Source organism: Lethenteron reissneri, unplaced genomic scaffold, assembly GCF_015708825.2.
Source record: "Lethenteron reissneri isolate LAM-NWPU_2019-01 unplaced genomic scaffold, ASM1570882v1 scaffold_120, whole genome shotgun sequence".
NCBI classification, from domain to species: domain Eukaryota; kingdom Metazoa; phylum Chordata; class Hyperoartia; order Petromyzontiformes; family Petromyzontidae; genus Lethenteron; species Lethenteron reissneri.
Window position 1 is genome coordinate 1425643 of NW_026890893.1, and position 14331 is coordinate 1439973.

A 14331-nucleotide genomic window follows, 5' to 3' on the forward strand; every position below is an offset into this window, starting at 1 on the left:
CCCCCCCCTATTTTTAAAAGATAGCCGTCCCAGCTAATACCAACAACAATTTTACAATTTAGGTAGAACAATTTCACAAACGAGAACCCATAAAATCCCGGTAACAATAATAACAAATTTTAGGGCAGAACAAATCCGCAATCGAAAATAAGAACCAAAATTTTAATAAAATCCTAACATCAATAATAACGGTAAGGGAGAGAGAGAGAAAAAAATAAAACCCAACGTGCGTCCCCGCAACCCGACCCCAACGCACCCCCCACACACAGGGAGATTACTATTAACAGAATATATCACATTTCGACCGGGTCCTCGACACCAGTCCATCCTTGGGGGCGAACTTTGTCTTCTCTCCGGGCGATGGGGACTTGAATAAAAACCTTAAAGGGATCGGCTGCTCCCCTGATTCCTTCGAAGACGTGGACCGAGCTGTTGCCGGCGGTCCATCGCACCCAGCAGGATCCCGTGACTCTGCGTCCTTCAGGGGCTCGGAAACTGTGTGCAGCACAACACAATCCTTCTGACGCATACTCTCTGTGGCGGATTCCCCCGGCTCGTCGGACACATTAGACACCGGCCGTATAATGCTTGGAGATGAGCTGTCAGTTCGGGAGAAACATATTGCTTTAACCGTGATGGATGGACAAACCAATGACGACGGCCCACTTGTATACACTTAACACCGTGGGGCTTGGTGAGAACTACATTTATAATGTTTTTGCCAGTGACTAGTGTTGTAAAAATAGGCATGTGAATAGATAACTGACCGTAGCTATTCAGTGCCAGACTAACCCTTCAACAATTAAAAGCATTACGAAATTAACGAATTGATGTTAAAAGTAAGATTATTAAATGTTTGCTGGCACGTGGCATTGTCCTTGTGACGACAAACAAGACACAACCCCTCCTATGAGTGTATGATTTGTTCTCAATCATACATTTAAATAAAAGGAATTTAACTGACATGTATTTTGTTAGGCAAATGATATGTTGATGCTGCACCATTGCATGGCTAGTTGCGGATAGAGATTCCATTTTTCCGTAATAAAGGGTTTTTTTCAGTTAGATCGCGTATTTAAGCGATGATATTGGTCGCAAAAGCCTACGTGTTAAACTGATTCCATTTTTGTTTGTATTGCCAAACAAAGTATGGTATAATGTTTTTTTTCAAATGAGCGACCGTTTAGTTCAAATATAATAATTCAGTGGCAGTCAAGGAATGGGAGCAGATCTGAAAGTACCTTTCAAATGAACTATCATATCTTAATTTGAGAAAATGAAGATATGACCGATTAGTTCAAATATAATAATGGAGTGGCAGCCAAGGAATGGGAGCAGATCTAAAAGTACCTTCACCAAAGGAATGGAGAAATGAAATTAGAGCATGTGCAGGTGCGGAGGCATGGTGAGCCCTTCATTCACCAGTGGATTGACGATAGCCAATGGTATTGAGGATAGTCAGTGCGTTGTCGTTGTTGAATGGTCGTTGTTGTCTTCCTGCAGAAGCGGAAGTGCTTCATATTCCCCATGCCCGCACACCCGGACGACATGGACCAGCTGGAGAATAAACTCAGCAAGACGTTTCTGAAAGTGGCGGAGGAGTTCACCTCTCACATCTACCAGATCATAAAGTACAAGAACATCGATGGGGTCATCCTCACTGGCCAACGTGAGCGCAAACATCAAAAAATAAGCTTGCACTGTTGTCGTTTCTGTTACATCGATAAGAGTGAAATGCATTTTGTAGAAAAAATTGTTGAAATTTTGATCTACTTCATCAGTTACCACGGTTTTACTTTTATAGCACTCCCATTTGTTTTCAGGTTGTACCCCACGTTGGTCAGCCTGAATGTCTGACGCTTCACTCCATGGTGCTGGGAGCTTCTTTGGGAACTGAACCATTCCGTTTCAAATTTCTCACTTCCTGAATAACCTCCCAGCACGTGGAACAAAAACTATGGACATAAATGTTGAAAAACACACAGTACAACCCATAAACACGTCAGAGAAAACACATCAGAGATGATATCACACTTCATGACATCACGTGGGAGACGTATGCAAGGGCGTATAATGTCATTGCTTTGGCCAAAGGGATTTATCCATTTCAACCTGGGTTTCATTCCCAAACATGTGAGCTATAGTTTGATCAATGGGGTCGATTTTCAAGAGGGTCCTGATGAACAACACTTTATGCAAATATTTATACTCGAGTTATACTAAATTTGTGTTCATATTGGAAAGTCTATAAGACAGTCGTCATACATCCCTGTTACTGACAGATAAACAGATTGACAAAGCTAATTCATTTATACTTTAAAACAGTCAGACATTATTGAAATCATAACGACGATGATGAAGACCCTATTGCTTGTTCACGTCCTGTTTTTTTTCAGTCTTCCTGCAGGTTGCAGAGCTTTATGTGCAGGCTCATCGTTCGGGCGACATGGTCTGCATCGAGGGTGCACGGCAATATGTGGTGCTGTTTGCCAACATGCAGGCAATGGAGGACGCCAAGGGGGTATACCAGAGAGAGATGGAGACGTTGACGAACAAGCTTCCTGTGGAGTACAAACAACTGCAACGACATCAAGAGGAGTGCACAAAGAAAGCGATGGCTCTCTTCTACCGTTGCTCTGTGCTCGACTGCATTCACGAGTTTGAGACGGAGCTCTTGGTGAGTTTGGAGGATGGTGAAAACGTAAAGGTGCAGCCCTAACATGTCTTTTTCACACCACGGCTGATAGAGGGGGGGGGGGGGCCTCCAGTATGAGGATATATCTGGAGAGCTACACTCTAGAGAGTATTTTTGGCCTACTCTTCCATGCCTGGGACAGATGTCTTGAAGGAGGTGGGAGTACCCACATTTACCACACCCATATATAACCTCACAATTGACTGTGGTGTACCCATTTATAATAATAGGTGGACAGACACCGGCGGATTTAACATAGGCATCGATAGTTTGAACTGCTATGCCAGGAGATCGAATGCAGCCTGCATCGGATGTTCATGGTGATGTTAAACGATGGCAGAATACCACAGATTTATAAAGGGTTCACCTGCAACACCTTTTTTCTCCTTATCTTTTTCACCATGTATAAGTTTAACAATTCACCAGAACACCTTCACATCATATTATGCCCGTGTTGGCCTCCATGCACTGGCTTCCAATTTCACATAGAATAAAGTTTAAAATCCTCATGTTAACTTACAAAGCAGTGAACCATCTTTCCCCAGCCTAATCATTGACATGCTACACCCATATGTCCCCTCAAGGTCTCTAAGATCTGGGGATGCAGATCTTCTGTCTGTGTTCCCAGGTCGAGGCTTTGGTCTATGGGTGACCAAAATTTTCCCCATGTAGCCTCGAGGATATGCATCGCTCTTCCACGAGATATCAGGATCTCTGAGTCTGTGGACATTTATAAAATGCTTCTTTAAACCTATTTTATGCATCCACTTATTTAACGTTTAGTTCATTTAGTAAATTGATTCTTCAAATGTATGTATAATATCAAATGTGTACGTGTCTGAGTGTCTGCTGCCGCTATTTCCTGTGCAGCACTTTGAGATCCTTGATGAAAAGCGCTATATAAATGGAATTATTATTACATTTTATTTTATTATAATTCTGCAACCGATTTTGGTTATGAAGCCACAACCCCCACCACCACCACCCAAACAAGCCTAACCCTGTGTTACATAGAAGTAACGGGTCCTAAAGAAGAAGGGTTGGCAGAATGACAGAAAGGGCACGGCCTAAAGATGAAGGCGGGAGGGACCTAAGCAGAAAGGGGTGGGGCCTAAAGTAAATGTGCCAGTTGAAGAAAGGAAGGGGTGTGATCCAAATTGGTAGGTGCAAGGATGCAAAAGAGAAAGGGATGGGCACAAGCATGGGAAAGGTTCGGGCCTAAGCACGATTGGGTGGAGCCTAAGCAGGATGTGGTGGGGCCTAAGCAGGATGAGGTGGAGCCTCGGTTAGAAACGGTGGGCCTAAAGAGGAAAGGGCATATGTATGAAGTGCTGGGGCCTTAAACAGTAAAGGGGCCTGGCCTAAAGAGGAACAGGCAGGGCGTAAAAAGGCAATAAGGCCTAAAAGGGAAGCCCAAAAAAACAACCTACGATTATAACATGCCAAAAACAACTGCATACCCGCAACAACAACAAAAATGACACCAACTTAAATACTAATTATTGTCTATACAGTGAAGGAAAAAGTATTTGATCCCCTGCTGATTTTGTACGTTATCCCACTGACAAAGAAATGAGCAGTCTATAATTTTAATGGTAGGTTTATTTTAACAGTGAGAGACAGAATAACAACAAAATCCAGAAAAACGCATGTCAAAAATGTTATAAATTGATTTACATTTTAATGAGAGAAATAAGTATTTGACGCCTCTGCAAAACATGACTTAGTACTTGGTGGCAAAACCCTTGTTGGCAATCACAGAGGTCAGACGTTTCTTGAAGTTGGCCACCAGGTTTGCACACATCTCAGGAGGGATTTTGTCCCACTCCTCTTTGCAGATCTTCTCCAAGTCATTAAGGTTTCGAGCCTGACGTTTGGCAACTCGAACCTTCGGCTCCCTCCACAGATTGTCTATGGGATTAAGGTCTGGAGGCTGGCTAGGCCACTCCAGGACCTTAATGTGCTTCTTCTTGAGCCACTCCTTTGTTGCCTTGGCCGTGTGTTTTGGGTCATTGTCATGCTGGAATACCCATCCACGACCCATTTTCAATACCCTGGCTGTTTTCTTGGTTACTATGGTCCCAGCTGCCTTGAGATCATTGACAAGATCCTCCCGTGTAGTTCTGGGCTGATTCCTCACCGTTCTTATAATCATTGCAACTCCACGAGGTGAGATCTTGCATGGAGCCCCAGGCCGAGGGAGATTGACAGTTCTTTTGTGTTTCTTCCATTTGCGAATAATCGCACCAACTGTTGTCACCTTCTCACCAAGCTGCTTGGCGATGGTCTTGTAGCCTATTCCAGCCTTGTGCAGGTCTACAATCTTGCCCCTGACATCCTTGGAGAGCTCTTTGGTCTTGGCCATGGTGGAGAGTTTGGGATCCGATTGATTGATTCCTTCTGTGAACAGGTGTCTTTTATACAGGTAACAAGCTCAGATTAGGAGCACTCCCTTTAAGAGTGTGCTCATAATCTCAGCTCAAATAAGTATTTGACCCCTCTGCAAACATGTCTTAGTACTTGGTGGCAAAACCCTTGTTGGCAATCACAGAGGTCAGACGTTTCTTGTAGTTGGCCACCAGGTTTGCACACATCTCATTTGACCCCTCTGCAAAACATGACTTAGTACTTGGTGGCAAAACCCTTTATACAGGTAACAAGCTGAGATTAGGAGCACTCCCTTTAAGAGTGTGCTCCCAATCTCAGCTCGTTACCTGTATAAAAGACACCTGGGAGCCAGAAATCTTTCTGATTGAGAGGGAGTCAAATTCTTATTTCCCTCATTAAAATACAAATCAATTTATAACATTTTTGACATGCGTTTTTCTGGATTTTTTTGTTGTTATTCTGTCTCTCACTGTTCAAATAAACCTACCATTAAAATTATAGACTGATCATTTCTTTGTCAGTGGGCAAACGTACAAAATCAGCAGGGGATCAAATACTTTTTTCCCTCACTGTATAATGAAGTGCTTCGACAATGACTTTTGCTTTCGATTTTAAATAAATGAAGGACAAAGTCAAATAAGTTGCAACTGGCGTAAGCAATTGGATGCTGGGGATGCGGCCACAAATGGCAACTGGTATATGTTGAATGCATCTACACCATAACAAGTTAAACAAAGCAGGGATTACTGAAAATACATTTTCATCAACAGTTCCTCTTAAAACAGCCAACAGCATCACGGCTCATGTCAGGAAGTCTGGGGAAACCCCATGGGAGACCCTCTGGAGGAGCAGCATCCTCCATCTCTCCACATTCGCACAGTGAGGCTATCCCAGAGAACCCACAATTGATCTGTCTGTGCATCACACAACACCACTCCTCAGCCTGTTTATCTGGCTGCGTAAAGCCCTGGAGATGCACCTTTATATTGTAGATGATGTGGGACGTTTTCTAATCATGGCAGCTGCGCTCTCCGATGTAGCCTTCCGCAGAGATTTTCATTCATAAATGCATACTTTTTCTTTAGAACGTGCAGAACGTTACATTTCAAAGGACTTTTCAGAGGTTTGGAAGAATAATTTCGAGTAGGAGAAACGTCTTCAGATTGTGAAAAAAGATCGACACCAATGCCAAAATGCACACCGATAGAGGGAGTGAACTACAGATAACTGGAGCTGTGACAGAGAGGTGACGTTCACCTTGTCTGGTTCGAGAGGTGGCCGTGAAAAGAAAGACACTTGAGGCGGATTAGAGGTTGTGAGATGGAACTCACAATTCGATGTTGGACTTTGTAAATGATGCATTGCTGAGTTGAATTTTAGTGAAATTTATTTAGAAGATCTGATTTGAAGGGACAAAGTGGTCATGTTTATTGCCAAACACTCGGCGAGCAAAGCAATATTTCCATGCACTGGAGATGCTTGAGTTTGTTTGTAGACATGCTGGAGAAGAGATAATTTCAGTAGTCCAGTCTATATTCGATGATAGAGCAGGCAATGGTATTTGCCAAATTAATGTTCAAGAGGGGACAAATATGACGAAAGCCCGGTGACATGACAATTGGAAATGTAGACAGACAGTGGATGAAATATGAACATCGAAACTCAGGTTTTGATCTAATAGGACACCAAGAATATCGAGATAGGTGGTGATCATAAGTCACCCAGCTATTGTCAGGTCAGGGGTAGTAGATGGCATATGAGAAAGCCTCTGTTGACCTTCTTTGATCATGGCCATAGATTCCTATGGATTATACAATAGACCATTATCCCACAATCAATGTTGGAGAGAGAACAGTCACTAAAATATGGGATAATAGATGACAATATTAAGAAGTATATTGTATAAAGTTGGACATAGCATAGATGTGAAAATTGATTCCGTGATCTCGATGCGGTGACAAATTGTAGAGATGAAAATAGTACATAGGAGGGGTCTAAGGACAGCATTTCTGGAAAAAAATTACTATTGGTGAGGAGGTCTCCTAGACTTTAATGGGAGAACTGTGACCATTTAAATAGGACTGACACTAGTCAAGGGCCATTCTGGAAACGCCAGTCATAATCGAGGCATTCACGTAAAATGGTGTGGCTCATGGTGGCAAAGACTGCCAAAATGTCAAGACTGGTGAGCACAGCAGCAGGACTGTCGTCAAAAATTGCCAGGTTATCAGTTACCTTGACCAAAACAGTTTAAGTAGAGTGAGAAGGTTTATGTCTTATTTTTCTTATGGCTGGCTGGCTTATGTAGTAGCATAGCAACGACTACAATTTTGCATTCAGGTGATTCTAGATTTGAAGCTTTCGTGACTGCAATGATTCATATTCTTAGGTTTATTCGGTAAAGTCACGTAGGTAAAAACATTAAAAAGTAAAATAAAATAAAATAATAAAAATCACGACGTTTCGGAGGCAACACAAGCTTCCGTCTTCAGGTGGTACCGTCACAGCCACGACAGCTGTATCAAGTAAATGAGAGATTTCAGGAGTTACCACTGCGTTTATATAATGGTTGGAGAAGGAGGTGGGGCAAGGGCCGCATACTTATTATTAATATGGTAAGGTGAGGCTTGAGACTAAGAATAGACTGCATAACAAAGGCTGAGCCTTTGTTATGGAGAGGTGCGGTTTGTGACTCAACCTGTAACAAGAAGACCACCACTAAACATGGTAAAACAGTAATGGTTGTCTGTCAAATAAGATTGGCAAATAAGTGTAGTTAAATCTTTTTGTATGGTTAATCACATCTTTCCAATGATTACTCAGTTTGTAACCGTCATCACGGTTGAAATTATGTCTGTGTTTGTATATTTGTATGGCTTCGTGTACAAACCTTTGATGGTAGCCAGGAGGTTTGCAGAGAACCTTGGTCTCGGAAAATACAATTTCATGAGAGCCCACCGAGTTGTAGCAATGATCGGCAACGGCCGAAGAATCAGTTCTGCCGTGTTTCAGATCTGACTTGTGCTCGCGGACACGATCAGAAACATGACGTTTCGTTTCTCCAATGTAGCAATCACCACAAATGCAACTCAATTTGTAGACTCCAGGATACTGTAAGTCAGGAACGACATCCTTCACAGATGGAATCAAATCACGGATTTTATGCACTGTACTGAATCGGACTTGGATCTTATGTTTGTTTAGAATTTTGGAGATCTTTTTGGTCACGCCTGCTATGTATGGCAACGTGATAGTTTTGGTCGGAGTTTCATGTGGCTGTTTCTGTATGGTGGGAGAGACAGCTTGGCGGATAGTGCGGTCAGAGTATCCGTTCATCCTGAGGGCCCGATGTACATGTCTTAATTCACCGGCCAGGTGGTGTTGGTCAGCAATGCCATGGGCTCTGTGGTATAGCGTTTTGATGAGAGAATTCTTTTGAGATGGGTGGTGGTGGGAATCCGGGTTCAAGTAGGAATCTGTGTGGGTGGCTTTCCTGTAGACAGAATGTCGCAAGGATCCGTCAGGCCTCCTCTCAAACAGAATATCCAAGAATGGTAGTTTACCGTCTTTCTCCACTTCCATGGTGAATCTGATGGATGGGTGTCTAGAATTGATGTGGTCCAAGAAGTGGTTCAATGCTGGGAGGCCATGTGGCCAGATGACGATAGTGTAGTCCACATACCTCTTCCACAAGGAAGGACGCAGGGTGGATGTCTGGATGGCGTCTGATTCAAACTTTTCCATGAACATGTTGGCTATAACTGGTGACAATGGGGAGCCCATAGGGGTACCCTCATTCTGTTTGTAGAAGGTGCCATTCCAGGTAAAATAAGTGTTGGTGAGGCAATGCCTAACCAGCGCAGGTACATCAGAATTCAATCCATGTTGGACTAAGTCCTCAATTATTGTTAGGGTGTCCGGTACTGGGACTTTGGTGAACAAAGATACTACATCAAAGCTGACGAGGATGTCCTTAACCATAGAGACTAATTGGGTTGAGTTGAGTACTGCCGAAGAGGTCTTGCCTGTGAAGGGGAGCAGAGTATCTGATAGAAAACGGGCTAGTTTGTACGTAGGAGAGTTTATCGTCGACACGATGGGTCTTAGCGGGGTGCCTTCTTTATGGATTTTGGGAAGACCATAGAGTCTGGGAGGTCTAGCCGCCGATGGTTTTAGAGAGGGACGTTTGCTTGGTTCGATTAGGGAAGTCGAACTCGTGATGATACTGTTGGTTTTTGTCGTTAGGTTTTTAGTGGGATCGTTTTTAATTTTGGAGTAACTCCCATCATTAAGAAGGTCCAGGATTTTGTTGTTGTATGAATCTTTATCCATGATGACCGTGGCATTGCCCTTGTCTGCCGAGAGGATGACTATATCATCTCTCTTTTTTAGGTCCGCGAGTTCAGAGCGTTCGTTTTTGCTGATGTTACTTGTGGGTTTCTTAGCATTCTTAAGAATAGTAGCTATTTCAGCTCTTGCTACATCCGCATGGATGTGTCCCATGCCTCTGAGGGCTACATCAATCTGAGAAATCATATCCTCTACTGGTATATATTTAGGGGTGACGGCGAAATTTAGTCCTTTGGCCAGTACCGTTTTTAGATTGTCAGAAATTGGGATGTTACTCTGATTAATCACGGTCTTGTTAACATCCAGCTTTGCGATGTGTGGCTCTGGTTTCTTCTTAGATAGGAGGTTGAATTTAGAAATCAGGTTAGCTTCGCATTTGGCTGACATTGAGTCAGCAGAAGCAGAAGTCACGTAATCAACGTGGTTCCAATCGGAAGGTGACATTTTTTGTGTTAACATTAAATGTGTTTGTAAGAGAGTCTTGTCTAAATTATCGAGTTCAGATCGGAGTAACCTTATTCTCTCCGAGATTAGTGATAGGCTAGCTTTAAATAAGATCTGTTTAGAGTTCGGTGAGGACACAGCAGCGGATGTGAGTGTGAAAGCGATGGGTATTACCTTGTTATCTCGGCATCTCTTGAGGAAGGCCAGCGTCTCGAGAAGCTGTGACTTCTTGTCTCGTTGTTTGTTAAAAACTCTAACAGATAGGTGGAATTCCTCCCCGTAGAGGGCATTAATTCTAGATTTGAAGCTTTCGTGACTGCAATGATTCATATTCTTAGGTTTTTTCGGTAAAGTCACGTAGGTTTAAACATTAAAAAGTCAAATAAAATAAAATAATAAAAATCACGACGTTTCGGAGGCAACACAAACTTCCGTCTTCAGGTGGTACCGTCACAGCCACGACAGCTGTATCAAGTAAATGAGAGATTTCAGGAGTTACCACTGCGTTTATATAATGGTTGGAGAAGGAGGTGGGGCAAGGGCCGCATACTTATTATTAATATGGTAAGGTGAGGCTTGAGACTAAGAATAGACTGCATAACAAAGGCTGAGCCTTTGTTATGGAGAGGTGCGGTTCGTGACTCAACCTGTAACAAGAAGACCACCACTAAACATGGTAAAACAGTAATGGTTGTCTGTCAAATAAGATTGGCAAATATGTGTAGTTAAATCTTTTTGTATGGTTAATCACATCTTTCCAATGATTACTCAGTTTGTAACCGTCATCACGGTTGAAATTATGTCTGTGTTTGTATATTTGTATGGCTTCGTGTACAAACCTTTGATGGTAGCCAGGAGGTTTGCAGAGAACCTTGGTCTCGGAAAATACAATTTCATGAGAGCCCACCGAGTTGTAGCAATGATCGGCAACGGCCGAAGAATCAGTTCTGCCGTGTTTCAGATCTGACTTGTGCTCACAGACACGATCAGAAACATGACGTTTCGTTTCTCCAATGTAGCAATCACCACAAATGCAACTCAATTTGTAGACTCCAGGATACTGTAAGTCAGGAACGACATCCTTCACAGATGGAATCAAATCACGGATTTTATGCACTGTACTGAATCGGACTTGGATCTTATGTTTGTTTAGAATTTTGGAGATCTTTTTGGTCACGCCTGCAATGTATGGCAACGTGATAGTTTTGGTCGGAGTTTCATGTGGCTGTTTCTGTATGGTGGGAGAGACAGCTTGGCGGATAGTGCGGTCAGAGTATCCGTTCATCCTGAGGGCCCGATGTACATGTCTTAATTCACCGGCCAGGTGGTGTTGGTCAGCAATGCCATGGGCTCTGTGGTATAGCGTTTTGATGAGAGAATTCTTTTGAGATGGGTGGTGGTGGGAATCCGGTTTCAAGTAGGAATCTGTGTGGGTGGCTTTCCTGTAGACAGAATGTCCCAAGGATCCGTCAGGCCTCCTGCATTCAGGTGGTCAAGTCAGACAACCATGTCAGGAGCAGCAGAATGTATCATCGCTGTGATGTCTTCTTTGTATTTGTGGATCGGGCATTGTATCGTTGTACCTTGTATTGGCTTTCCTGGATGAGCACAGTCGCACACCGGGAAGTTTTTTTTCTATTTGTGCAGTCGGTCAGCATAAACCGTTTGTAGAGAATGGAAGTTGGAGACTGAGAGATGTGTTGTGAACCCAAAGTGTCCTTCCTCTAGTTGGGTGGAGTTTGTCACTGACCAGATTGGTATTTTTCTCATGGGATGACTGTGTGGTGCGTTTTGCATGTAGTGTAAAAAGCAGACCCTGATCCTCCCCCCCCCCCCCCCCCCACAAATAGAGAAGCTAAAACCACCTACGTGAGCAGGTTAAGGTGTATCGGGTGAATTTTCTAACTCAGGCAAACAGAGTTGGGGAGGGGGGCTAGAAAGAAAAGTGCGAAGGAATGAATGGGAGGGGGGCATCACTGAGATAAAACGAAAAAGAGGGACAATGCAACTTAGGGCCCACTCAAACTAGCCTTGCTCTCCTATGGATCCACCAATCTCCTAAGGTAGCGCAGGGGCGATGAAAGTCTCTGCGGTCTATCCCCTTCCCTTCCTCCATTTCACTCGTTTTTAATAAACTCTACGTCATCTCTCCTTTATATCATCCTAAATGGGGTTATTAAGGAAGGTTGTGCCCCAGATTAATTCATCCTCCATTTCCTTCCCTTGCAGCTTGTAGCTGCGGTGTTCCATTGTAGGGAAAAAGCGTACAATAATCTACTCCGGTGTTTCCATGTTGGAGGTTCATCCTCTTTCCAATTGCTTAAGATAACTCTCCTTTGCCACAATGTTGAATGTTTGGAGTCAGGTATGTTGCAGTTTAGACACTCCCAATGGTTTCAAACCCCAGAAAGAAGATTCCACCGAGGTCTTGATGTTTGTACCACAAACGGTAAACCTTCACTTTGCGCGAGTTTCAGATATTCGTGACTTTCTAAATGTATACTAATTCCCTATTTTCGACCCACGAGACTCCGGTATTCGCAAGTTGCACAGAGCACCAGATCACCGACACCAGGGAGGTGCCCGCAGAATGTTACGTTTGAAACTGACTGAAGATTAGGCACACCCTCCTGGTTTCCCACTTTGTCCTCAAGTCTCGCAGTAATCCCGCTTTTAACTCGCTATTGTGCATTTTTTGTTTACTTTACACATACGGTCCTTGCTTGTAAATTGACCCTTAATTTACGGTTCCCAAGTGTCCACTGAGAGAAGAAAGTATGCTGAAAAAATGCTGAGTTTGAGTGAAAGGCTGGATTCCAGTGAGAGTGCATCTGCTGTTAGCCGACATGTTGGCATTGAAAAAATATGCGAATGCAATCGGGGGAAGTGTTGTGGCTAGAGTTCCCCAGAGTGCTAAAATTCTAACAACTGCGTAGCGTTGTTTTCAAATGCCTGCATCTCCTAATGAGTCATCCACCTGAATTCCTCACCATCACCACCCCATCGTCGTCAAATTATCATCTGTATAATGTATTATTTCTTTAGTATTATGTATTGTAATAAATAATACATAATTTATGCGCTCTGCGCCATTGCGCCTTCTGAATCACCGGTCCCTGTAGTACCTCCTGTACCTCATTGCACTGCATTACCTGGCTCAGAGTCGCAATATCCCATCGCCTCCTTTGAATGTGTATTCTCAGTTAGGCAGGGTACAGAAACTGGGGTTGCACTCCCTCTCTATTCGCCAGGTCACTGTGCAGGGGGAACAACAAATATATATTTTTTGAGTCAGACGGTGTCAGATTCGGGGCGACAAAAACTCGGCTTACTTGAATTAGGGCACCCTTTCCCTTGGCCAGTCTTGCCTGTTTCAGCAGCTCCGCAGCTCCTAGCTTGCTCTGGAACATAATGAGTATCAGGTGAGGTCATGGGTTGTCGGTCTCCATGGCCGCTCAGCCTTCTTTGCTAGGTTTAGGAGGGCAAGAGGGAGATTATTTTGGATGAAGGAGAGAACCATCTCCAGAGTAGTTCCCTCTACTCCTTCAGGGAGGCCATATGCCATGCAGCTGGTTATCTCTGCTCTTGGCTTCAAGCTTGTTGTATGCCTCTTCTCGCTCCCCGATTCCCTCCTCGTCTTTTGAATTTAGATTTTCCAGCTCCTCTACAGTTGACTGGAGAGTCATCGTGGCTGCTTCCTGTTTCCCAACCCTCTCGCTGATCATTCCCCAGTTTGTCGTTCAGAACTCGTAGGGGTTCTATGTACAAATTTGGTCGATTTCGGTGTGCATTTCCTGGAGAAGCCAAAAGGGCCTCCTCCGTAAGTTCTTCGGCTCTGACTTTACGTGCAGATGTGAGTGGCGAAGTAGCTTTCACCTTTTTTTCCTGGGGTTCTGTCTGCCATTGAGCAGGTGGCAGGCTGTGTTGGGAGCCAAGCACAGCGTTACTTTAGGGAGCCCAGAGTGAGTCATGGGTGAAGTGATAAAAACACGGGTAACTTATAATATCTAGGTTGATCTCGCGGCTCTTCGGTGTTTAAGCAATAAGTGGTGGGAAAATAAAATTGAACTAAACGTCACCAGAAGACTTGGAAGTCTTGTTCTCTTGATTTTAAGTCTTTTGTTAAATAGATATTTGTAGGTGAGTGTCTAATCATGTGCAAATTGTGTTGGTTCATCTTAAAAGCATGGTCTTTGTAGGAAAGGCAGACGCCATCAGTATATATGAACCGTCTAGAGTTTGTGTATGGTAAGTTATTTGTAGACATATTAAACATCAGTGCCAGGACAGCACGTTTATGGTAGCCCGTTTTTCTCCATCTGTAATGCGAGCGTAAACGGCCTCGCGGATATGACGTAACAGGGGGGAGGAGTTGGGTCACGTGGGGAGAAGGGCAGGAACCCTTCCGGTAGAGTGTAAGGATAAAGACAGGAGGAGGCCACGCAGGGCAGGAG

General features: G+C 43.7%; 1 protein-coding gene across 2 annotated transcripts in view; it reads left to right on the plus strand.

Moving 5' to 3' along the window:
- The window catches only part of LOC133361695 (guanylate-binding protein 1-like), a 141597-nt gene that overhangs the window by 107173 nt on the left and 20093 nt on the right, over positions 1–14331 (plus strand). For both annotated transcript variants that reach the window (XM_061580697.1, XM_061580698.1), the window contains 2 exons: positions 1504–1669; positions 2397–2677. In XM_061580697.1, the coding sequence (XP_061436681.1) occupies positions 1504–1669; positions 2397–2677 (447 nt within the window). The remainder of the gene's footprint in view (positions 1–1503; positions 1670–2396; positions 2678–14331) is intronic.